We start from the raw sequence: 27,860 nt of genomic DNA, 5'->3' as shown, positions 1-27,860 counted from the left end.
ATCATGAATTTGTATTGTTGACATCCTATTGACAATAAGAGTGGGTGGGTTATCACGAAATAATGTTGTCAATATCCTAAGAATGGATGATAGCAATTAAGTTTGAGAATTTTCAAGTGCTGGAAAAGGCTATTTAGTGATATTGTCAGTACGGATCTGTTACAACCTACTGTACAGATATACATAAATAAGTGTTCTGCAAACTCAGCATTCTCCAATCGTTTCTATTTTCTGCCTTCCTCTTAGTCTCTGCATATGATCCACTTATCTTAATGTCATCTATCACCTGATATCTTCTTCTGCCTCAAACTCTTCTCTCGTTCACCATTTCTACTAGTGCATCCTTCAGTAGGCAGTTTTCCTCAGCCAGTGATCCAACCAATTCCTTTTTCTCTTTCTGATCACTTTCAGTATCATTGTTTCTTCACCCACTCTTTCCAACACAGCTTCGTTTTTTATTCTCTCTATCCATTTCACACACTCCATTCTTCTCCATATCCACATTTCAAATGCTTCTATTCGCTTCTCTTCATTTCGTTGTAATGTCCATGTTTCTGCCCCATACAATGCCATACTCTACACAAAGCATTTTACTAGTCTCTTCCTTAATTCTGTTTCCAGAGGTCCGCAGAAGACGCTTTTTTTCTAATAAAAGCTTCCTTTGCCATTGCTATCCTCCTAAAGCTACTGTAATGGTGGATATACAAACGAAGTTACATTACAAAACCTGTGTGTTTATTTCATATTATTTGTTCTGTTTTACTATTTTTTGTGTTTATTCCGTTAATACAAATTATGTGTATTTCACATAACATCATATTGTATGTTTTATATTGCTAAGTTTCCTTTTTTCACTAGAAACCAACCACATATTCACCTCTCATTTCAAACGTAATTTACTACATTTTCGAACACTTCTGTTTAAAAAAATATATTGCTATAAAATCCTTAAATATTCAACTCCATCTCCACAAAAAATCCCTTATCAATTCCATGATGTTCACTTCCATAATCACAGAACTATCTGTGCACTACTTTCTCTTAATCCTGTAGTTTAATCATAAGATCGAGGAGTAGTATCTATGGTGAAAATGAGTCCATTACAATAGGCAAGGGTCTAGTATCAGACTGGGAAATGACTAGTATGTGTTAGGGATACTCAGGATTGGAAACTCTGTACGTTTGCATATTATGTAAATGGAGTGGAAGAACAGAGAGAAGAAAAAGCACGTACAGATAGCAGATCTTGAAAGGAAATGTAAATGAATATATAAACTACACATTTTTATACACATGAATAAAAAAAATAATAAAATTCGAATTACCTTGTTGTTACCAGCCCAGAGTAACTGACCGCTAGCATCACAAGCAAGTGCCAGTACTTTACCACCAAGTTTACTGCTGCCACCACGTGGGTATATTCCTGTTGAGACATTCAATACTTCCACCATGCCCCGCGAATTTCCTGCCTATTAAGTTGTTAAGGTTGATAATTGATAGTTTCCTTAAATTAGGCCTACACATAAAATAAATTTAATGAAAAGTAGAACAGAATTAAACGAAAATGTGAGCATGGAAAAGAATGTTGTAAATGTAATTGATATTGAGTTAAATTTAATATGTCAAGTGTCTTACATGTATGAGGCAAGATGTATAAATAAGCAAATAACTTGCTGACAAGCATGTAGCAGGAATTTAGACTGACCTACTGTACTCACTGAAAAATGCCGATTCAGCTACTGCAGTGTGCTGGCTATGTGTCAACAACTGCTAACCTGGATGCAGTGTGATGACATGGAATAATTAGTTAACATACATAAGTGTACCTATAACTAAACAGAAATACGAAAGTTATAGAATAAATTTAGATGTTTAAAGTATAAAAAAAAAGAATAATTGATTTAAAAATATTTATGGTAGTAAATTGTGGAAAGGAGCAGATACATAAGGTTTAAAGTCTTAATAGTTATCACGATTGGTTTAAACATGCACTAAAACCAGACGTAAGTGCTAGTTTGAACCAATAAATTATTGACATTTGCGATAAATTATTATTAGTTTAGGAAATAGTAAATGTATTATGTATAACTACTTTCGTATATAGATCTTTTTTTTTTTTTTTAAATGATTAAGTTTTGTACTTTTGTGAACTAATATCAATAAATCTATCACTATATAGTTTTCTTAAATAATAAATTATATTTAATAGGATGGAATATATCCGTGGCTTAGTACAACACCCAATCTCAATTTTTTATCAAAATAAATTGTGCAATCAAATGAAATTGTTCTGTATTTTTACACGCAAGAAGAACAGCCAATGTCTAACTCTACAGGAACATAGAGAAACTGACATCCCTTGAACCAATGTCATATAAAACACAAAAATACTTACTGCTAGAACAGCCAATGTGAACTTTGGTTACTTTACCACCTCAATGCACTCTTCTACTTATGACTTTGGTATCTTTCATTTATGTTCTGGCTATTCATTTTTTAAATTTTGCATTATTGCGAACCTGAATTATTGTAAAAAGTTGTCTTTCTCAAGAGAAAGACAATGATAGAGCTTTGTCAAAGAATATGTTAATTAAGACAGTTGTACGGGCAGCTTTCCTTAATAATGTCATTTAGTATCGGATATTTAACAGCAGAAAAGTGCTAAGTGCCAAATTAAAAAAAAAAAATGTGATATTTCAGTAGAACATTGAAAATTTAATCTAGAGCTATGATTTTTTTGTGCTTTATTATTAGGTGAAATAACTTTCCCGCACTATATGTATCTTAATTTCGACTTTTTTTTTTTTTTCAATACACCCTAATAACCATTGTTCTTCCTCAAACATACTAGTAGAAACTTAGAGATTGTAGGATCCATAACTTCTTGGACTTAAAAAGTTATGGATGGTTTGTCGAATGGTGGATTTGTTGAAATCATCTAAGGCAGTAATTTCTTGTTAAACATTGTGCTTTTTTCCAGAGTATCGAACAATGTTCTTTCAATGTCATGTTTCTTCCATTCACTTAGAACCTATACTGTTCTCCAACCAGGAGATAAACCGTAAAAGGAATGTGCTTACTATTGCGTCATCTATTGGAGCGAAGTAGATAGATAATATTAGAGTTATAACGTCAGTTTAAAAATCATGCGCTCTCCTGCATATGTTTCCTGTATGGAGGGATTAAAAGACCAGGAGATTAACAGTGATCTAATTTTGTAACTAGGGTAGTATAAAAATGTATATATCAGTGTTATGGTTTGTGCTTTGAGAGATAGCCAATAGAGATGCGAGTACCCACGTGTGTGACCTTATGACATCAACATTCATTCACTGCATCACCCCACTTCGTTTCATTCCCTGGAGACTCTCGTGGTTGGAGTACAGTAGCCTAGTTTTATCAGGGACACTGATAGCTTCTGCCACACTCAACTGTACTTCAGATAATGAGGAAAGAGAAATTAGAGTAATCCGAAATGAAAGTTAACATTTCAAGGAAAGGAAAGTAAAAATGACGGATAATACTTTGATAAATTATGTGAATAAAAGGATACGATTACCATGTTGTTATTGGCTGGTTGAAAAAGACAGGACAACATCTCTGCACCCATCTGATCCTTTACAATACGTAAACATTTCTGGCTGACGACATTCCATAAACATAGTGTTGTATCCAAAGAGCAGGTAACCATTAAATCATTAGATACTGACCAATCACAACCTGTAATCAAACCAATATACAAAACACATCATGTAGAACACTGTATGATTTTCTCGTAATCCCACTAACCTTCCTCTGCCTAATAACTGGGGCCAGGATTTATATGCAAAAACATGCTAAATTCAATTTTTTTAGGGACTGTTATCTTTCTAAAAACAAAATGTGAATGGTGCATAAAATGGAAGGACAATTGGAAGAAGAGCAGTTTGGCTTCAGGAATGGAAAAGGTATGAGAGATGCAATTGGACTGCTACAAACAATTGGCGAAAGACTACATAAGTGTTCTGCCCATGGGCAGGTCTTTCACTGCAAACCCAGCATTCTTCAATCTTTCCTATTTTCTGCCTTCCTCTTAGTCTCTGCATATGATTCACATATCTTAAGGGAACGCACAGGTGAAATTACTAAATCTTACAGTTTCATTTTTTTTCTCAAAGACCAAGGACACAAGAATAAAATTATGTGACACGTTTCCTTATTAAGATGAAATAAACGGCAGGAATTTTTTTCAACGTGATTTTCTTTAATTTTCGACGTGTGGAACCATTTATATATTAATTTAATTAATTTATATATAAATGGTTCCATTTATATATTAATTTAATTAATTTATATATAAATGGTTCCACACGTCGAAAATTAAAGAAAATCACGTTGAAAAAAATTCCTGCCCTATATTGCATCTTAATAAGGAAACGTGTCACATAATTTTATTCTGGTGTCCTTGGTCTTTGAGAAAAAAAATGAAAACTGTAAGATTTAGTAATTTCACCTGTGTGTTCCCTTAATGTCGTCTGTCATCTGATATCTTCTTCTGCCCTGAACTCTTCTCCACTTGTGCTTACAACCAAACCCTTGATTGTTTTTTCAAGGAACAACCAATAGTCTGCAAGCATGCTGGATGATGATCTTCTTTTATATCACCTTTCCATTTCAGATATTTCTTGATGAAATCTTTCTCCATGCTCATCGCATATCATTCCAAGGTCAGGAGGAAAGAAATCCAAATGAGAATGTAGAAAGTGTATTTTGAAACATATTACACCCCATTTTCTCATATTCACTTAACATGGTTTCCACAAGTTCGATGTTGTTGTCTGCCCTATAATTTGCAAGGAAATTTGAGCAAACATTTTTGAGAGTGCGCCATGCCATTTTTTCTGCAACAGAAAGTTTTTCCTCAAACAAAGAGTCAGCCATAACTTTTCGAATTTGTGGACAGATGAAAATGCCCTCTTTAATTTGCCTTCACTCAAACTGATAAACTTTTCTTTTAAATATTGAAAGCCACACCCTTGTTTGTTCAATGCATAGATCTCATTTTGAACTGTTATTAAATTGACTGAATAAAAGGAACCAATATCTGTTTATTTATTAGAAGTACAAAATAACATGCTAACAACCATAAGAAACCGGAAATAGGTCATAAACTCATAAAATGCATTAGCTTTCGTTTTGGTTTACAACCCCTGACTTGCACCAAATGTTTCCTGGGAGAGCATTTATCGAAAAGTGAAATCATAGTACATGTTAAAAATCTTACGTGAGACGAAGAAAAGAGATGCATTTTCGGATTCAGCGCACATAAAACCATAATGGACACACTGTCGGAGCAAAATTCTTTTGTTCAGTTTAAACAGTGTTAGGAAATTTTTTTTTCAATAATGAACCACAATACTCATTGATAAAATGTGTAAAAATAAATGCAATGATTGATGATTCTTCTTTTTTTTTTTTTTTTTTTTTGGCTTTATTTATAGTCGCATTAACTGTAATGGTTATATTGCGACTTTACTATGGATGTGATATTATTTCCCAAAAAGGTACGGATTTCAGAAATTTGGACAACCCGGGTTCCTAAACTAATTGCAATGAATGCTTTTCCTGCTGGGTTTACAAGCTCTTTAATGTGAACTACCTTGAAAAAAAAGCCAATTTGGTGGTGTTTCTGCAACACTCTTTGGTTGGGTTGGCATGGAATGACCCCTACAAGAACACAGTAACAGCAAAAATGCTTTCTTTATGATGCACTGTATACAAGGGCACTTACAGGATCCAATCTCAGTGGTAGAAAGATGGTTAGAAAATAAGAGGAAATGGATGGAAAGGAGAAAGAAAAGTGAATATGAAAAATAGCCAGTACTAAAATCTAAATTACCTTGTGCATGCATTCGTAGTTTAAAGCACTTGCTTTTGTTGAATTGTTTACTGAGGGTTTGAAAAAACATGTATTGAACAAGTAAAGAGAGAGAGAGAAAACACGTAAAAAATAAAAATCTCAGAGATAGCAATACATTAGGCATTGCAGCCTGAAAGAACAGAAGCTAGCCCTCAAGCACAGCATTATTTCGATGTGCAAAAAATTTATAAAATCAAGATTCTCGTGTCTATAGGCCTACTACATTGATGTTTAAGATATAACCGATTAAATATCTTACGATTAGAAAATTTAATTATCAATTTTGCTACCACTGGCTACCCCCTGTGGACGCCCTTGACTGTATAGATCAGGCATGCCAAAACCCTGGACATTGTGCAGTCGCGCACATTGTGCAGTAGTCTCTGTGCGATGTGCACTTTCTATTCCCCTACCTGGAGGGAGTGAATCGCCTTGGAGGGGAATGCGACAGGGCTATACAGACCTGCAACAGCATATCAGCTTTTGTTTCAGTAACACAGTTTCAGTATGGGTGCTGATTTGGCTGTGTCAGTGAATGAGTTATAATAAATAAAGTGAAGAGTTCACAGATAATGAAGAAGAGAAATTACGAATCATATAACATAATTGTTATAATATTTTCCTCAGGCAACAATAATTATTTTAAAATGAAAAGCTTTCATCAGCCCATGTCGAGGCAATAGTGTTGGGAGGTGACAGTTTAGATCAGATTAGTAAAGTTCTCAAAATATGATATTGCCAGTGTTTATTTCTTAATCAGTGCTCTCACGGCAAAACAAACTTGACAATGGCGTTGTTTAGGAGTCTGTACTAACACAGCCATCAAAGATTAGACGACTTACGGCTTTCATTTCATAAGCTGGTAAGTGATGAGAATATAGTGAGGAATACATGTAAAGCTCTTGAGGTTGTAAGGAGAGAAGAAAACAACTATTTGCAAGGCGGAAAAATTTTCTGGAAAAATATATAATAGCAAATTTTCCATCTCACGTCACTATATTATGCTAATATACTTACATTAATAAACTTTTAAACCTGACAAATAGAATATCGTCGCTTCACAGCTTGTGAACTACACTTTTAATTTCTTTCAGTAACGCTCCCAACTTGTTGATACTTGCTCTCAACGTTTTCCAAATAAACTATATGTGAATTTAAATTCTAAGCTTAATTTATATTCTTTTATTAATATTAATGTTAATTTATATTGACATACAGCAATGAAATTATTTTAGTGTAAAAACTTCACAATGTCCTACTGCATCTAATTAATTGGGAGTATAATATTTTCTTCAAGATTTGTGTACCAATGGTCCCAATAAATAATAATGCTCGACGAACAATGAAAGAGTAGGGTCTATTACTTTAAAATAATTAGTACCTACTACGTAAAATGAAATACTTGTTGTTTCGAAATTACTGCAATATTTTTTTTCTTCAAATATTATATAAAAATCATATTAATAAATTATGCTTTATAAACCACTACTTCGTGAAGTATAACTGAGTAAGCCTAAAGTTTCTTGTATTACAATTTTCAAGTATAGACACTGATAATAACCGTGTTTTTTTTCCTTCTGCTAAGTGTGTTTGTGTGTTTATAATATCCAAATGCCTATTTAATCCAACCCTAGAAGCACAGAATAGATTATTGTACACCCCTCCAGCTAAGAAAGGGTAAGAGCAACGCTCGAATGATGCAGTCTGCACAGACCAGCAATCCGCGCACAAAACTGCACATTTAGAGTCTGATTTCTGGCATGCCTGGTATAGATCTTAAAGAGTGATGGGCATTCTTAGTATACATTCCTTAGGAAGGGAAGTAAAGCTGGGGAGTTTGTCTTAGATTTTTGGATTGTAAAAGAATCCTGTCCCTGCAACTCTTATAGTCTTCATCGTTGTTTATTATCCTATTAAGGAGAATAATAAATTCCTCTTTGCTGGTGCCTTCTGAAAAAATAGAATACAGTTTCACCAAGGTAACAAACTGATGGAGAGGTCTTAGTTGGTCACAGCTCTAAGCACTGGAAAACAATTCAATGTATTACATATTAATATATTAATAATGGTCTCACCAGTAACGCCTTTCTTATGTCCTTTTAGCACAACTTCAATGCAAGGTGGAGTTGCAGTCACGTTACATATGGACACAGTACCATCAAACGAGGCACAGCAAAGGCGGGAACGATCATTGTTGGCAAACTTTAACATTGTTACACCAGCTGTGTGCTGAAATAAAAGATGTCGACTTTAAAATGTAAAACCCTCTTACATTTCACAGAAACTCCTAAGATGTAATTTATGAATAGCATACCTGATCAAATATGTGATGAACACCAACAAAAGCATAGTTCTCTGCTATTGTTGTACCACCAACAATTGCACGCGATGCTTCAGCCTGTTTTGTTGGCACTACTGTTCCTTGCTCATTCATGAAATTGTTTTCTGAAGGAAATCGTGAGATCTCTGGAGATTCACTTATCTGGAACCATATCATGTAATATATAATTTTTGGTTATTTATTTCACCTTTATCTTCATATTTTCACTACATTCAAGCACAAAATAGCTTGTATCAATTACTAAGCTGTACAGCTACTTGAAACTGATGACAGATTGGAAAACAGGTAAAGAGTATTAAATTTCATATATAAAATCAATCAGAGAAATCGTTTGTTACGTGCTAATAAAATTAATAGAAATTTTACGATATTAAATTTGATTTAAATATCAAAGTAACAGTAAAATATTTTTACAAACTCAAGTTAATATGAGACTGAATGATGCTACAGAAATATGATATTATTTTGTGTTACTTTTCACTCCTCACGGCCATCTTTTCGTAAAAAGCGTCTAAGGACTAAATAAAACTGGGCGTCTCTCACTCCTATGGATAATTCCTGCCAGAAAAGTCTCTGTATTTTAAATGGAAATATATGGACTAACTTTACTATGACATACAGTATGTCTTAAACGAGGTCAATAGGAAGACAAAAAATAATCCACTGTAATATTATTCACCACGGAAATTATCTTATTCCTGGTGCTCAGATTTTCTTCATGTTAATATAAATGTAGAAGCAATACTTAACAAAGAAAAATGTAGAACAGATTTCAACGCTAAAGTAGGATATTTTTAAACCAGCTATTGAAAAATACAGCTTACACATAACTAGTAATGATAATGGAGTTATATTAGTCAACTTTGCCACATCAAAAAATTTAATTGTCAAAAGTACAACATTCCCCTATAAGGATACCGGTATATATATCTAAATATACTTGGACTTCTCCAGATAGATTGACACACAACCAGATAGATCACATCTTGATAGATAAACGAAGACATACTAGTATAGTAGACATTCGAACCTTCAGGGGGGCAGACTGTAATTCTGACCATTATTTGGTAATTGGAGAACTAAGAGAAAGATTATCAGTAGCCAAGCGAGTATAACAACAAATTAATATTAGAAGATTCAATATTCCGAAATTAATGGACGAGGAAACTAAGCAACATTATCAGATTAAAATTTCAAATAGGTTTGCTGCTTTAGCAAGTTCCGATGACATTGAAGATTTAGATGTTAATAGCGTGTGGGAAAATAACCGAGATAATATAAAAATTGCAGCTGAGCAGAGCATAGGTTATTATGAAAATAAGAAAAAGAAACCATGGTTTGATGAAAATTGTTCTATTATAGTAGAAAGAAGGAAACAGGCAAAATTGAAATTCTTACAGGAGCCAGTTCAGGGGAATAGAGAGAATTATTTCAATGAAAGACGAGAAGCAAGTCATACACATAGGAACAAAAAGAGAGATTACTTGAAGGAAAAACTGAATGAGGTAGAAACAAATGAAGAGTCCACTGCAAGAATGATGGATGTCACTTTTTTCTCGAAAATGAACCAAGACTGTCAATGCTTAAGACATATAGAATGTACATAGAGAGTTACATGGCATTAACACTGACAGTCATTGTCCAGTAATGATCGGAAAATCACAGTTAAGCTTTGAGCACTAAGCATTTCAAACTTTCAATCGCTTCTCCTGCAAAATGTATTCCAAATGACATCCATCATTCTTGCAGTGGATTCTTCAAATAGTAAGAATAAAAACATTAAACATTTATATAAAGGCATAAAGCAATTTAAGAAAGGATATTAGGCAAGAGTAAACGTGATCAAGGATGAGAATATTGACTTGCTTGCAGACTCTCATTCCATCCTGAACAGATAGAAATACAACTCTGGGCAACTACTAAATGTACACAGGCCAAATAGAAATGATCGGAATGAAATTCAAGCACAAACCTGAACCCACACTTTCTGAAGTCAAAATTGCGATAGAAAATCTGAAAAAATTACAAGTCTCCAGGTATTGATTAATTTCCAGCAGAATTAATGCAAAAGAGTGAGAATGCATTATCTAGTGAAATTTATAAGCTTATACATGCTATTTGGGAGAAGGAAATTGTACCAAAACAATGGAAGGAGTCCATAATTGCACTTATTTTTAAGAAAGGAGAAAAAAACTAACAGTAGTAACTTTCGAAGAATATGCCTATCACTTTTATTGATAACATACAAAATTTTGTCGAATATTCTTTTGAGAAGATTAACTCCTTATGTGGATGAAATTATTGAGGATTATCAGTGTGGTTTTAGGTGTAATAGATCGACTGTTGAACATATTTTTTGTATTCAACAAATATTGTAGAAAAAATGGGAGTATAAGGGTACAGTGCATCAGTTATTTATAGATTTCAAAAAGGCGTTTGACTCGGTTAAGAGAGAAATTTTATATGATATTCTTATTGAAACTAGTTCGATTAATTAAAATGTGTCTTAGTGAAACTTACAGCAGAGTCCGTATAGGCCAGTTTCTATCTGATGCTTTTCCAATTCACTGCGGGCTAAAACAGGGAGATGCACTATCACCTTTACTTTTTAACTTCGCTCTAGAATATGCCATTAGGAAAGTTCAGAATAACACAGAGGGTTTGGAATTGAACGGGTTACATCAGCTTCTTGTCTATGCGGATGACGTGAATATGTTAGGAGAAAATCCACAAACGATTAGGGAAAACGCGGAAATTCTACTTGAAGCAAGTAAAGAGATAGGTTTGGAAGTAAATCCCGAAAAGACTAGGTATATGATTATGTCTCGTGATCAGAATATTGTACGAAATGGAACTATAAAAGTTGGAGATTCAACCTTTGAAGAGGTGGAAAAATTCAAATATAAATGACACTCGGGAGGAAATTAAACGCAGAATAAATATGGGAAATGCCTGTTATTATTCGGTTGAGAAGCTTTTGTCATCTAGTCTGCTGTCAAAAAATCTGAAAGTTAGAATTTATAAAACAGTTATATTATCGGTTGTTCTTTATGGCTGTGAAACTTGGACTCTCACTTTGAGAGAGGAACAGAGACTGAGGGTTTTTGAGAATAAGGTTCTTAGGAAAATATTTGGGGCTAAGAGGGATAAAGTTACAGGAGAATGGAGAAAGTTACACAACGCAGAACTGCACGCATTGTATCCTTCACCTGACATAATTAGGAACATTAAATCCAGATGTTTGAGATGGGCAGGGCATGTAGCACGTATGGGCGAATCCAGAAATGCATAGAGTGTTAGTTGGGAGGCCAGAGGGGAAAAGACCTTTAGGGAGGCCGAGACGTAGATGGGAAGATAATATTAAAATGGATTTGAGGGAGGTGGGATATGATAGTAGAGACTGCATTCATCTTGCTCAGGATAGGGACCAATGGCGGGCTTATGTGAGGGCGGCAATGAACCTCCGGGTTCCTTAAAAGCCAGTAAGTAAGTAAGTAAGTATTCTTATTGAATTTGGTATTCCCAAGAAACTAGTTTGATTAATTAAAATGTGTCTCAGTGAAACATATAGCAGAGTCCATATAGGTCAGTTCCTTTGGATGATTTTCCAATTCACTGTGGGCTAAAGCAAGAAGATGCACTATCACCTTTACTTTTTAACTTTGCTCTAGAGTATGCTATTAGGAAAGTTCAAGATAACACAGAGGGTTTGGAATTGAACGGGTTATATCTGCTGCTTGTCTATGACGTAATATGTTAGAAGAAAATCCACAAACTATTTCGGAAAACACGGGAATTTTACTTGAAGCAAGTAAAGAGATAGGTTTGGAAGTAAATTCCAAAAAAACAAAGTATATGATTATATCTCGTGACCGGAATATTGTACGAAATGGAAATATAAAAATTGGAAATTTATCCTTTGAAGAGGTGGAAAAATTGAAATATCTTGGAGCAACAGTAACAAATATAAATGACACTTGGGAGGAAATTAAACACATAATGAGTATGGAAAATGCCTGTTAATGCCGTCGACCTGGCCCAGGACCAAACCCGCAACCTCGGGCATAAAAGGCCAGCACTATACCAACTGCACCAACCAGGCGAACCAGTTATATAACCGGTTGTTCTGTATGGTTGTGAAACTTGGACTCTCATTTTGAGAGAGGAACAGAGGTTAAGGGTGTTTGAGAATAAGGTGCTTAGGAAAATATTTGGGATTAAGAGGGATGAGGTTACAGGAGAATGTAGAGAGTTACACAACTCAGAACTGCAAGCATTGTATTCTTCATCTGACATAATTAGGAACATTAAATCCAGACGTTTGAGATGGGCAGAACATGTAGCATGTATAGACGAATCCAGAAATGCATATAGAGTGTTAGTTGGAAGGCCAGAAGGAAAAAAAAATCTTTGGGGAGGCAGAGATGTAGATGGGAGGATAATATAAAAATGGATTTGAGGGAAGTGGGATATGATTGTAGAGACTGGATTAATCTTGCTCAGGATAGGGACCAATGGCGGATTTATGTGAGGGCAGCAATGAACCTCCGGTTTCTTAGCCATAAGTAAGTAAGTGTATGTGTTTCAATTAATTATAAGATAAACAAATGAACTAGTAAAACTAAATGTAAATAGCAACAGGACACAGTACAACTTTTTAAAGTAAACTATAGTGCTGTTATTTTGTCCCCTATGGCGAGATTTTAATGTGCGAAGTAGAGAGGATGAAGGTAACTGCTGGAAGAAATGCCGAATCTATGCTGGCACAAGATGAGAAAACAGAAGTTATTTTTCAAAATAAACGTGTTGCAAAAGCAACTTACGACTCTTTTCCATCTCATTTTCTTTATGATACAGATGAAATTTCCGATTCTAATTCCCCATGCAACACGTTACAAAGGAAACCGTTACTATCAACGTTGTAAAAACAAAATCCTTACCCTGCTACTGCTCCTTGCACTGATGCTACGGCTACGATTGCTACTCTGATCACATGACACTCCATATCGCTGCTGTAGCAGCTGGCTGCGTATCTTCAGGTACTGCTTTCGCACCAATGAATCCTATATGAAAAAGGAAAAGGTTTCATTTTGAAGAAATTTTATTACGAAATTCATACCTCATAACTCTTTATTAATACTTATTAATAGATTAGATACAGATAATAGATATATTACTCACTGGCAAAAGCTAGACATTAGCCATTACCCACAATGAACCTGTTCTGTTTAAAAATACCTACAAGAGATAATAGGTTAGGAGATAAGTTGAACGTGCTCTGATCAACTGAGAATATGCTAGTATATCATTGTATTTCTTTCATATTTCCTTCATTAACTGCATAAATTGACGATTCTGAAGTGAGATCCTTTTTATTTTATTAGTAGCTTTCACCACCACATTTACCTAAGTGTCCACACCTGTGGAGTAACGGTTAGCGCGTCTGGCCATGAAACCAGGTGGCCTGGGTTCAGTTCCCGGTTGGAGCAAGTTACCTGGTTGAGGTTTTTCCCGGGGTTTTCCCTCAACCCAAATATGAGCAAATGCTAGGTAACTTTAGGTGCTGGACCCCGGACTCATTTCACTGGCATTATCACCTTCATCTCATTCAGACGCTAAATAACCTCAGATGTTGATAAAGCGTTGTAAAATAACCTATTAAAAAAATTAATTCATCTAAAGTGTTTCATTTTCGCCATTTTTTGCACTAAAGGCCTTCTCATGCACAACTCAATGAAGAATGTATAGCTTGTCAAGTTCTTCCAGTTTCCTCAATATAAGATTTCAATCTTTTATTGACTAACTAGTTTCTTCTCTCCAACCATGGCTAGTGCTCCATATTATGTAGTAGTAGTAATGAATATTATCAACTCTTAACCATTCCAACTTTCTGTTTTCAATTGTAATGCAAAATGTTGTAGCTGCATCTTTCAAATCTTGCATGAGCAAGATGCAGTTAACCAATGATCTGCTAGTGTGTCACAAGAAAATGACAATAGTGTATGATGCACATCCCACTTGCAAAAGAAAACATGTAGTATACCCAATACATTATTATTATTATTATTATTATTATTATTATTATTATTATTATTATTATTATTATTATTATTATTATTATTGATTTAGTGGCGAAACTAAGATTGTTGGGAGATCTCCTGCAAGACAGCTTACAGGGCCGTTATTTGATTTTAGAAATATAGTTGAAATATTTCTTTACAATGACAACAATGCACACTTATGTAGGTAGACACTTGAAAATTTAAGTTTAATAAGCCTATTTTAAGGAATGTTACTTTCCCTATCTTTATGAACAGATGTTTTTGTAGATTTATGGACTTCGGTTCTACACATTGTTAGATGTTTAAAGTCTAACCTTCTTGAATAAGTAATTGAGAGTGAATTTAAAATAAAGTGAAATAAAGTAAATAAATACAATAAGTAGATACCTCGCCGAAATATGATGGTTCCTTCTTGTGTTGTCTATCAGACTAGGAGCTGGACTTGTACCTGACTCAAACATTGCACAGATAAACACAGACCTACATCCGTATGCATGTTTCACAGCTTTCCAAAGCGTCTTTGTCTATCCATTACTTCTTCAAGATTGAGATTACAGCGTGTTTCATTTTCGGTACACCTAATCTGATTTCTATTATTGTATTCCTTAAAAAGTTTTGATCAATTTAAGTTTTGAAAATGGCCTTTCAGCAGTTGCCAGCATCACTGGCAATGTTAGATGCAATTGAATGCTGTACAAAATCAGGTGAACTACTTTCTAAGCAACTATTATCAACAAACCTACTCATAAAAGGAGCAGAAAATTGTTTGAGCTTTCCAGGAAGCACAATAAATTAATGTACAGATCACTGAGCATAATTATCAGTATATTTATCGGTATTATTTTTTTTTTAATGACTTCTAACAAATTTACATTTTAAAATAAAATCATAAGCTGAGCAAATGCAATGGAATACCTCCCCTTTGGTGTGCTCCCTCAACAATTGGTTCCTCCTCCTTATGTAAAGTGTTCCTGTAAAAGAAACAAAAATAATTATTATTTGCCAGTTATAATACATATGCAGTAGCTTATTGTCACTTAAGATGCAAATAAAAATGTTACAGGAGAATGAAAAGAACTATTTTTGTCGCCATTAATTGCGAGCTTACATTGTACTGAAATTCTTACTTTTCCACGATTAATATTAAACTGTGGTTCACGAGGCTTTGCAGGCAGACTCACATCACTTAGACGCATTCAACGGTACCAACAGCTAAACTTCGAAAATGTTGAGTCTTGTGACAGGTTTTAAATACTACTGTGGCTGAAACTGCTCGGAATGGGGGATTGTTCTTGAGCACATGTGATGTTTGACTCAAAGTCTTTTAGTAGTCATGTTGGACTGGGCGGAACATCATGCCTTTGTGGTGGAGTCAGTGTTGAAAAACAGTCTGTGGTTGTAACCCAGTTTGGATTTCATCGGCACTTCAATATTAATCATAACAAGTGTTCTGATCTGCAATACAGTAAAGTTGTGAGTGGCTGATTTCAGACAAACGGCTTCTGCTTTGAAGAAGAAACTTCTAGGAAGACCATCTACTGTGTGTAGTCCTGAAAACACTGAATGTGTACAGCGCTCTAGTCCTCGGCAGTCAATATATAAACACTGCAGGAATTTCAATTACAGTCCTCTGTGAAATGTTCCCAGGTAAAATGATCTCACACGTTGAATAGCCTCCAAGATTCCCCGACCTCAACATCTGTGATTTTTTCCTCTGGGGATATCTCAAGAGCAAAGTGTATGCAAACCGACCAAGAGCTGTGTTAGAATTGAAACAGAATATCAGGAATAAAGTTGCAGTAATTCCTCCTGAAATGTTGCAGAGAGTCACGCAAAGTTTTCGGGAACGATTGCAACAATGTGTTCACAACAATGGATAGCACCTAAAGGACACATTATTCCAAAACTAAGTGTTGTATTAATTGCTTTGAGATCCTAATAAATTTCTTCAGAAACAATTGCAACAATGGACAGCACCTCAAGGATACATTATTCAAGAAGTGAGTGTTACAAGTTAAATGCTTCGAGATGGAGTCTAGTTTCCTAATAAATTCATTCAGCACAATTACATACTTCGTATTTAATTTCAATTAAAAAACAGTCAAATATATCTATTGCACCTTATGTATTTTCTAGATAAAGTGCATATTGGTATCATTAAAAAGAAAATTCTATGGTAATATCTTCATAACATTAATACAGAAGCCACCGGCATGGCTCAGTCGGTTAAGGCGCTTGCCTGCCAGTCTGAAGTTGCGTTCAGGCGCGGGTTTGATCCCCGCTTGAGCTGATTACCTGGTTGGGTTTTTTCCGAAGTTTTCCCCAACCGTAATATGAATGCAAGGTAATCTATGGCGAATCCTCGGCCTCATCGCGCTATCACCAATCTCAACGATGCTAAATAACTAGTAGTTGATACAGCACTGTTAAATAACCAACTAATTTAAAAAAAATTAACACAATCGATAATAACATTTTTATTAAAACTCCTAGACATATTCATAGCAGGTAGTCACAGACATGTCCTGGAATAGTTTTTATTGTTCTTAAAGACATACCAAGTCTCAAAGGAAGAAAGATTAATGGAGAATCTTGGAAGAAAAGTGACATGAAAATATTTAAGATGGTTAGCAGACAAGTAACTGTTTTTTTATTGGGTATCAATATCTCAGGTTATTTAGCGTCTGAATGAAATGAAGGTGATAATGCCGGTGAAATGAGTCTGGGTCCAGCACCGAAAGTTACCCAGCATTTGCTTGTGTTGGGTTGAGGTAAAATCTCGGAAAAAACCTCAACCAGGTAACTTGCCCCGACTGAGGTGCGAAACCGGCCACCTCGTTTCGTGGTAAGTAACTGTTAGGAAGGCAGAAAATTGATATGGTGTACTAAAAAGTATGCTGCAGGACACAGCTTCAGTCATAGAGAGACAGTTACAGATCTCCTTTAAAGTTAAACTTGGTCGATTCAACAAGACATTTCAGATGAATTTGAGAAGCAGTTTGTGGGTCATGTTGAAGATGTAGACAATTGGTTAATGCCCGTTACGAGAAAAGAATTCCTACAACATACTTATGAGTTAGCTAAAGAACTAAATTTACAGCATTCTTTCAACGAAATAAAATGGATGGCGAGCGAACACTTTTACAGTGAGTTTATGGCAAGGTTTCCTGAACTCATACTGAGAACTCCTGAATGCATTGACATAATGAGAGCTGTTGACCTTTTAAGTGTGAAACATGCATTCTCATCAACAGAATTTTCAATGCAGATAAAACCAGAATCTCATGCGTTCATGAAAATTTAAAAGTGATGCCTGTGAAGAGAAAGAGACAGAAAGGAAAATTAACATAAGAAGAAAGGGGTAAAACCATTGCTCTGTTGTTTTTCATTTGTGCTAATAAATACTTTATCCCTTCGATGTTTATATTCCCCGGTATGCGCATGAATGATCGATTCATGATTGATTCACCCAACAAAAGCATAGTTGTTGCTCATCCAACTGGTTGGATAAATGCAGACATATTTCTACTATGGGTATACCTACAGCACTTTGCTTGTTTCATCCAACCATCAGAAGACAAGCCAGTGTTGCTCATACTTGATAGGCATAGTAGCCACAAAATGCTTCAAGTGATTAAAGTTTGCTCGTGATAACAACATTCATATCCTGAGCATACCACCCCATAAGTTTCATAAGCTGCAACCTCGAGATCACACATTCATAAAACCCATCACAAATGCGTATTCAGAAGCTTGTGCTGTCTGGATGATAAGGAATTGTTTTGTATAAGTAAACTAGAACATGACCCACATCGGAAACAAATCATCACATAAAGTTATGAAACAACTGAACAGTGAAGAGAAAGATATACTGAAATTAAATGTAATAACTGCAAATAGAAAGAAACACTACAAAAATTATGGTATAATTCAAATGCTGCAGAAAAAAATACTGTGAAGGAAGTACTGGAGAAATTGAAGGTGATGAGCCTATGATTTAACTTTGGATGAATTGATGTAACTCTGCAATTAGTGCTTTAAAAATGGCAAGGCTTCTATAATATATAACACTGGTCTGCATGGGTTTTGTTTCCATAAAAATAAGTGTTTTTGGACCAATTTTTCATGCTTATTATGACAATAGAATTTGTTTTGGCATATCACGTTAGGATTTCGCACAATTCACCTTTTGGCATATTAGCTAGTTTGTTTTCAACAATGATAGACACATCATCATTCAATAATAATGGGAAAGATTTCTTACCTATTTTAGAGGATCCTTATCTGTCAACATCCCACAGCATTGAGTACCGGTATTCCCTATGTGTGTTTGTATCCAATGCCTACCTACTTATGTGATTCAGCTTCTGCATAAAGCGAATAAATGGTAGGACTGTGATCCATTTTCAAGTTACACATCACTTCGGCGGGCCATGTTATGCGTGATTTGTATTTGTGGAGAGTAAATGTCGTGAACTAGGTTGAATGTATGTGTAAGTGTTCGTGTAAGTATAGTATATGGAATGGATGATGAAGATAAAGATGAGGAAGGGAGAAGAGGGAAATTCGGTGCCAGCACATAGCTTACTCCTGTTGAATAGCACCAAGGGTGCTGCCAGGCTTAACGTCCCTGTCTGATGAACAAATCAGTATCAACAATGACATATGACTTCTCTTCATATGCACTGAGGAGAGATTTGGGATTTAACCCAGGCATATTGGTGCACAATTTAGTGATTAGAAGTTGTGCACTGCCACCTCTCCTAGTCAAGAAGTAAAAATTTTACACGAATATCTATGATCCCAGGCTGGTTAGTCTGGAGGCAGATGCGCTACCACAGAGTTAACTCAGCAAACTGAGTATTCTCTATAGCTTATTGCTTCTGGTCATAAAGTGTTCTTGAAGGAACCTAAAAGATGTACTTTTATGATTTTCTGATTAGTTAAATGCCGAATGGTGAGGGAAGGGTGTATACATTTCCAAGGGGGTGGTGCTCAATCCACTGTCATGTCTATAGTGTTAAAGTGGATTGTTCCCAGTTTATATTTTTCACGAGCGTACATGTACTAACTTGTTTTTAGTTAAGTGTTGTTATAGCATTATTTAGTGTGTTAGAAATATCAAAATACGGATATGTAAACGATTCAAATTTATCTATGTGAAAGAATTCAACTACTTCCACTGGTACCACAGTGTGGCTAGAAATAAAGTTAGTGAAATGTTTGACGTTTCTAAGTATATGATATGCCAGGCATGTGCACTTGTGACTGAGAAAGATATTTTGGCATTGCCCGAACCAAGGAAAGGGAAGAAGCTATCAGAAAAGACAACCAAGAAAGTGATCGATTTTTACTTGGATGATGACAATTCAAGAATAATGCCCGGAATGAAAGACAAAGTAATCAATCTTCTTAATGTATCCAGCTGTTTGCTGACAACATAAACTCCACTATAGTCTATTCAGTTGTTGTTTTTCACGAGAAATGAGGGGTATTTTGATCTGTGTTCGTTATAGATGCCTGACACTGACAAGCATTTCTGCCATGAAGAACTGCGATTTTCAAGTATGACCATTCTTCAATTTTATTTGGGCCTACATCCATTTTGGAGCATGGATGCCAGCACTCTAAAGTTTGCGTGTGCTGTTAACTAGGTACCAACAAACAAAGATAACATCTGGCAGTGACATTTCAGAAAGTAAAACCAGGTGTTTACCTGTGTAAAGACCTAGAAGAAGACAACAAATAATAAATGGTGCTTCTGCTGGTTCAGTTCTACAGAATTATCAAAATTTTTCATTCTTTCATCACTCAAAGTAAAAAAAATTCTGTACAGTCAAAAAATCCTAGAATTTGTAGTGTTTGTGGTACATCCAAATGCCAAAAAGCTAAGGAAATCTCGAATATTAGGGTCCAAAAAAATTCAGAAATATTTGATTTGACATGGAATGACTCCTCTCTCAAATAAATGTTAGACCTATTCAAAACATTCATTTTTCCAACTTCTGGTAAAATTAGACCTACCACATCGCATGAACACATGATTCCATCAAATGACATTATATTTGTAAGCAGAATACGTAGTATGTCGGACCTTGAGTTCTTTTCCATTTCATATGTTCATTGATTTCCAATTACTTTAATATTCAAAATAAAAATTTAAGGGAGAAATGCAATTGAAAACATTATTACAAAAACAGCCCTAGTCATTTTTAATGAAATTGAGTTAAGGACACATTTCCTACTATTTTAAATGTTTGTAGACTCCAAAAACTGCCCATGTCAAGTGCAATAGACACAAGGATAAAACACCAATTGAATGGAAATAGTTGACATGTGTTATTCTTTTATTTTTTATTCTTTTCCTGAAAAATAGCAATTTTGACAAGGGTTGTTTTTGTAATAATGTCTTCAATTTCAATTAGACCTACCTATACTTCATTTTTCAATGTGTTTATAGTCACACATATTTCCGGTATAATTCTTGAAATAAAAGAAAAAAGTTCCTATAGGAATATGTTGCCAGAAACTGTAAAGTAAAAGCCAGTCGTATTTTGCTGGTATACATTCTCTCCAGTTAATATCTTCTTTTGAAATACAGTAAAACTTTGTTAAGATGCTCCCCCTTAATGTGCATTCCCACATTATATGCTCATTTTCTCCAGTCCCTTGAACTATTCCATATGAGCCTGTGTAAAAATTCCTCCTTAAAACACTCTTGTTTAAAGTGATTTCTTGTATAACATGCTCGCATTTAATCACTCTTGCATGAATGAAAAAAAAAAGTGGTTAATATGCTCTATGGAAGAAACTTTGTTTCAGTTGCCTGGATTTTCTAAGAAGAGATTCTTCCTAATGGACAATAATATATTACTGTCTGGACCTTGAAAGTTTCCAAATTTTTTATACCTGGCTTAAAGAGTCTTTTCATATTTACACTGCCATAAGTTGTCTGTAGTAGTAGTAGGGTTTAAGAAGGGCGCGTCAGCTACTATGGCTATTTGCGCCCTTATCTAAAATTCTTAATATAACAAATACATAAATAATATAATAATCAGAGTGCTAAAAGAACTAAACAGCGTTGTCACCATAGAACGAGGCACACAAAAGTTGTCTGTCAGCTTCAAGAAAGTTGTCAGAAGTCAGGATGTAGCAGATCTAAATGTAAACAACGCTGAGAATAAACAGTATTTTACTTGGAAGTTGAACCAATAACTCATCACTTGTGATTGTGACATAGTGCCGGTAAGAAGTTGTGGTTGTGCAAGTGTTTAATTTCTACACCGGGAGAGATAAAATAAAAGAATTGTATCTCTCTTATCTGCAAGTACATTGCATCTGGAGCTGCTGAGTCTTCTGATAAGATGTACCAATATTTGAATCATGTTGAAAATTCAGTAGCACTACAGGATCAAGACAGATTGGGAGATATACATAAAAAAGATAAATTGCTCTTTTCTCTCGATTCTGGAGAAACTTCTCGCATTCACATACATAAACCTTGCTCACTCTGTGAGCAATATTCTCCTCCAAGAGAAGTTTCTCAACATGCTCTGCCGCAGAGCAATTACTCTGACTTTGGTATACATGAACAAGAGCAAGAAAAGAAACTGCTCGTAATTTGTGGAGAATCTAAATAGGTGACGTCCACACCTGTGGAGTAATGGTTAGCGCATCTGGCCGTGAAACCAGGTGGCCCGGGTTTGATTCCTGGTTGGGGCAAGTCACCTGGTTGAGGTTTTTTTCCGGGGTTTTCACTCAACCCAATTTGAGCAAATGCTGAGTAACTTTCGGTGCTGGACCCCAGACTCATGTCACCTTCATCTCATTCAGACGCTAAATAACCTAGATGTTGATACAGCACCGTAAAATAACTACTAAAGAAAGAAAAATAGGTGACTCCAGTTTAGTTGAGCAAAGTGTTTTAAATGCAATGGACGAATGCAATGTGCTAGATGAACCGAGAAAAGTTTATAAAGCTCACAGAGATTCTGCATTAGTTGAGATTTGGAGATTTCAGAAGGAAAATATCACTTGGGTAGAGCAACACTTTCTAGGAAAATCTAACGAAACTAGAGGTGATTCTTCATCTAGTGAAGAAAATATGCAAATGTTCTCATGTTATGTTGGTGATCTGATTTCCAGACTGTGAAGTAACTATTAGCATATCTGACCGTGAAACGAACGAGCCCGGGTTCAAATTCTGGTTGGGGTTTCTCCCATACCAATTCAAACAAAATTGCTGGTGTAACTATCAGTGTTGGACCTTGCACTTATTTCTCCATCAGAATTAATTAATTACACTTCCCTTCTTTCATCATCATCATCATCATCATCATCATCATCATCATCTCCCATATTTTGGATTTGCTCCGATGTAGAGTTGGCTGCAGACGGCCACCGAACTGGACTCCATTGTATGTGGTTGTGCTATGTACTGTGCTTTCTTCCCTGGAGCTCATAGTGCTTGTGGGACTTGGGGTTGTGGGACTGCATCGATCCCTATGCAAAAGGTAGCAAAAGGATTCTTTAGACAGTAGGGGAGTTCGGAGATAGCCTGCAGGGGAATCTATAGCACGGGAGGCCTTAAGGCATGCATACCACACCACTTATTTCGGGTAGTATGATTAGCCCACACATATGGCCTACATGCGAAGACAGTCCCCAGCCAGTTTCCCTCCTCTCAAGGGAGACAAACAGACGCCACCCTATCTCGTATAATTTACAAAGTAATGGATGAAATTACAAAGAAGGTTCATCTGTGGATCAAATTTTCTTCAACTGTCAACACAACTGAAGCTGCTAAAGCTGAATAGCAGGAACAATATAGGTATCTTGATTGCACACATGTGTTGATTAGAAAAATAACAAGCATTTATGGAGACAAGTACGTTACAAGAAAAGAAGTGTTGAGTATACATGTAATTCTAAAGAAAATTTCACTGGTGTAGATGTGAGGTAACCTGGGTCAGTACATGATTCGCGAATATGAAGGAATTCTGATGTTCACGGAGGATTGAGTGAAAATCTGGCGAATGCACTACTTCTTGGTGACAACAGATATGGTATTGCCTCTAGGCTCATGACACTATACCGAAATGTTGTAACTCAAGGACCGAGATCGTACAATAAGTGCATAAAAGAAGTTGTAAAAAAAGATGCTTTGGCTAGGTAAAGCAACACTTTCCTATTTTACAAAATAAGAATAGATACAGAACAGGGTACTTTCAATTACCGGTATCTTGTGTTATTTTATTCTACATATTATGGCTCAACATCTTCATGAGGATGCTTATGCAATCCCACAAAATGAGGAAGGAGACGGTGTTCAAGGAAATGAAATTGCATGTATTAGAGATAGAGGACAGATGAAACTGCTGGAAAAATATATGGCTTCCAAAATTAAGTACCGGTAGTAACTCATATTTATAACTAGCTCAAAGTACCCAATATCTTCCTTCTCTTTTTTTAAGAAGTGTTCTGTAAAGACATTCTACCGACTCTCATAAAAATTTGGACACCCCTTAAAATTATGATATTCCTTAAGTTTGGACGTCCCTAAAAATTTTAATGGTCTTTTATACAAAATTTAGATATACATTACAATGTTGTGATTCTCTAACACAGTTTTTATACTCATTTAAAATCCAGTTTCCATGTATGGAATCTATATTTCAGCAGGATGGTGCACCTCCACACTACCTCCAAAACGTCCGTGATTTTCTTGACTTGAGGTTTCCTGGTCGGTGGATTGATTGTGGAGGACCGACATCATGGCCACCTCGGTCCCCCAACTTGACACTTTATTTCTTCTTATAGGGGTTCCTTAAAGATCAAGTGTACGTTCCACCCTTACCAGCTGGACTCGCTGAGCTCAGAAACCGAATCACCTCCGCAGTTGAGTTAGTGATGCCGGATATGCTGCATTGAGTTTGGCAAGAAATTGAGTTCAGGTGGGATGTCTGCCGCATGACCAACGGAAGTCACACTGAACCACAATGAGTGAAAACTTGGTGAGTTTTGCAATTACATGGTATTAAAACCAGATCTGTATGTTTTCTAAATACATTTCTTTAAGCTTACGAAGTTGTATAGTTCTTTTAGAATAACAGTGTATTTATGTTCAAAGGAATTTTGTTTAAACTTCAATAATAAATATTTACAAATATTGCATTTGTTTCATTAGTGTAATGTTTAATAACTTCACTTATCAGCATGGTTATAATGGAGTTTTCTTGCTCATTGAGTCAAGCAGGGTCTCAACCCAATCTTTCAGTACTATCCATTTATTTCCGATAGTTTTCAAATATCTCTTTCTGTTTTTTGTTTACTTTTCGTGTTGAAGATTCTTTTTGTTTTTTATCTGTATCTATTTTCAGTCTGAACCAAATTCGTTTTGTACATTTTTGTATATTTGAACTGTTGTTTTTATTACTGTCAATTTTTTGTCTGATATCCAATAAATTATATTTTCAAAAAAAATATCAAGTATTGGTTTATGATTTCCACGAACCTGCTTGAGATTCAACTCCTCTTTCTTCTTCTCTTGTCATGTTGTATTGAAATGTGATGGTCGCATTACTGTATGAACCTCACAGGTGCAACTTCTTACCTTATCATCATCACCAGGAATTTGTGTAGTCTCGAGTAGACATGTTTATACAGCTGGATGAGATAACGAATGGAAGTGGAGTAAATTCTCAGAGCCGCAGAGGGGCAATGTCGATGTGGCCGCATGTGATTTTGATGTATATCCTTACTTACTTACTGGCTTTTAAGGAACCTGGAGGTTCATTGCCGCCCTCACATAAGCCTGCCATTGGTCCCTATCCTGAGCAAGATTAATCCATTCTCTATCATCATATCCCACCTCCCTCAAATCCATTTTAATATTATCTTCCCATCTACATCTCGGCCTCCCTAAAAGTCTTTTTCCCTCCGGCCTCCCAACTAACACTCTCTATGTATTTCTGGATTCACCCATACGTGCTACATGCCCTGCCATCTCAAACGTCTGGATTTAATGTTCCTAATTATGTTAGGTGAAGAATACAATGCGTGCAGTTCTGTGTTGTGTAACTTTCTCCATTCTCCTTTAACTTCATCCCTCTTAGCCCCAAATAATTTCCTAAGCACCTTATTCTCAAACACCCTTAACCTATGTTCCTCTCTCAAAATGAGAGTCCAAGTTTCACAAGCATAAAGAACAACCGGTAATATAACTGTTTTATAAATTCTAACTTTCAGATTTTTTGACAGCAGACTGGTTGATAAAAGCTTCTCAACTGAATAATAACAGGCATTTCCCATATTTATTCTGTGTTTAATTTCCTCCCGAGTATAATTTATATTTGTTACTCTTGTTCCAAGATATTTGAACTTCTCCACCTCTTCAAAAGATAAATTTCCAATTTTTATATTTCCATTTCATACAATATTCTCCATACGAGACATAATCATATACTTTTTCTTTTCGGGATTTACTTCCAAACCTATCTCTTTACTTGCTTCAAGTAAAATTCCCGTGTTTTCCCTAATCATTTGTGGATTCTCTCCTAACGTATTCACGTCATCCACATAGACAAGCAGCTGATGTAACCTGTTCAATTCCAAGCCCTCTCTGTTATCCTGGACTTTCCTAATGGCATACTCTAGAGCAAAGTTAAAAAATAAAGGTGATAGTATATGCAACGGACAAAATTCTCTTACGTCATGTATTGCTCAAGAGAGACTTCGCCCAAGAATTTGCTCTTTTTATGTATATCACCCAATGAGACAAGATTAAAAAAAATAGTAATTTCCCTTACTCACTATGTTTTTATAATTAATATACTGTAGTATACAGTATCCAGATAGTTTACGTCCGGAATATTTTACTGTAGAAAGACTCATCATGCCATGTTTGCAATTTTTCTTGGGAAGAATAAATGAATCGCCCCATGCAGAAAGGGCTTCAGTCCATTAAACCTAGTTTTGAGAAAAAAAAAAAAAACATTGTGTACACTGTATTCCTTTTTGCATAGAACTCTGAGCATGACGCTTCAGTTTCTATCTTTCCAAGCATTGGTCTGAATACCTTTCTGCACAGACCAACGGAGCCACCCATAAAGATATGATTTCCATCGATATCTCGTTTTTTTCAAAATTTGTGACTGAAGCCCTTTCTGCATGGGGCGATTCAAATGCAGTAGCTTCTCGTTACTTTCCCGCACACCTCTCTCTCTTTCACATCTTAAAAGATCCCAGGGGTCCCAGCACGGAAGTGAAGAGCGTGGATTTGACTAATTGGGCCCTCCGGACTTCACCAAAATTCACCACAAGGATTAAATATCAGTTCTATAGCATTGTATGGGGCAGAAACCTGGACATTACGACAGAGTGAAGAGACGCAAATAGAAGCATTTGAAATGTGAATATGGAGAAGAATGGAGCGTGTGAAATGGACAGACAGAAAAAGTGACGAAGCTGTGTTGGAAAGAATGGTTGAAGAAAGAATGATGCTGAAACTGATCAGAAAGAGAAAAAGGAATTGGTTAGGTCACTGGCTGAGGAGAAACTGCTTACAGAAGGATGCATTGGAAGGAATAGTGAACAGGAGAAGAGTTTGGGGCAGAAGAAGATATCAAATGATAGACGACATTAAGATAAGTAGATCATATGCGGAGACTAAGAGGAAGGCAGAAAATAGGAAATATTGGAGAATGCTGGGTTTGCAGTGAAAGACCTGCCCTTGGGCAGAACACATATGTATGTATCTTAAGTTTAAAGACACTAATAGTTTTACTATCGTAAACTTCAGAATGTTATATATCTCAGCTCCACATTTAGTTGCAGAAGTAATATAACAGCAGGAAACAATTTTTTGTTTTGTCCCTTGAAAAATGTCTTAACCAAGTTTTACTGTCGTTGGTTCAATAATAATTATAATAGTAATAATCATCAGCTTTATTAACAAAAAAAAAAAAATACAAATGTTACAGGCTTTGTCATATAGAAAAACAAAACAAGGAGCACAATATATACAACACAAGTACCGGTATATAGCGATAGTAAAAAGAAAAGTTCAACTCAAGTATCTTTTGAAGAAGATATTCAAAATCAGTCGACATTTACAAATATTTTTAAAAGTTTCCTAATTGTTCACATTGCAGTTAGATAAATGTTCTCCATGGTTTGTCTGGAAACAACAAACATATTAATATTATGAGGATGAGGGCAATTCTTTTTCAACCTCTGATAGGGAATGAAATCAAAACTAGAGTGAACAGCAAAATGGTTTTAGCCTATACAAAAGTTACGTACATCTATAAGATATTTTTCAACATAATTACCATAAGATTGAGACATCTGCCATACCAATGTACCAGCTTTCCAATATCCTCTGCAAAAAAAGTTGCCACCTGTCTGTTGAGCCAGGTCTGCAAGGTGTCCCGAAGCTCCTCACTGGAGCAAGAGCACTGTCCTCACAACCACTTCTTCATTGTCGAGAAATGGTGGAAGTCACTGGACACTAGATCTGGGCTGTAGGGAGGATGATCAAACACTTCTCATTGAAATT

General features: G+C 35.6%; 1 protein-coding gene across 1 annotated transcript in view; it reads right to left on the bottom strand.

Annotated features, from left to right (window-relative positions):
* Positions 1 to 27,860, bottom strand: part of LOC138710439 (WD repeat-containing protein 13-like) — a 40,069-nt gene that overhangs the window by 5,149 nt on the left and 7,060 nt on the right. The window contains exons 2-7 of the mRNA XM_069841332.1: positions 15,218 to 15,273; positions 13,181 to 13,303; positions 8,214 to 8,381; positions 7,975 to 8,128; positions 3,554 to 3,720; positions 1,326 to 1,469 (exon numbers count right to left, since the gene is read on the bottom strand). Of these exons, the coding sequence (XP_069697433.1) occupies positions 1,326 to 1,469; positions 3,554 to 3,720; positions 7,975 to 8,128; positions 8,214 to 8,381; positions 13,181 to 13,303; positions 15,218 to 15,273 (812 nt within the window). The remainder of the gene's footprint in view (positions 1 to 1,325; positions 1,470 to 3,553; positions 3,721 to 7,974; positions 8,129 to 8,213; positions 8,382 to 13,180; positions 13,304 to 15,217; positions 15,274 to 27,860) is intronic.

Source organism: Periplaneta americana, chromosome 12, assembly GCF_040183065.1.
Source record: "Periplaneta americana isolate PAMFEO1 chromosome 12, P.americana_PAMFEO1_priV1, whole genome shotgun sequence".
In the NCBI taxonomy this organism is placed as follows: domain Eukaryota; kingdom Metazoa; phylum Arthropoda; class Insecta; order Blattodea; family Blattidae; genus Periplaneta; species Periplaneta americana.
Note: the sequence above shows the minus strand (reverse complement) of the source record. Positions and strands in the feature narration are given on the sequence as shown.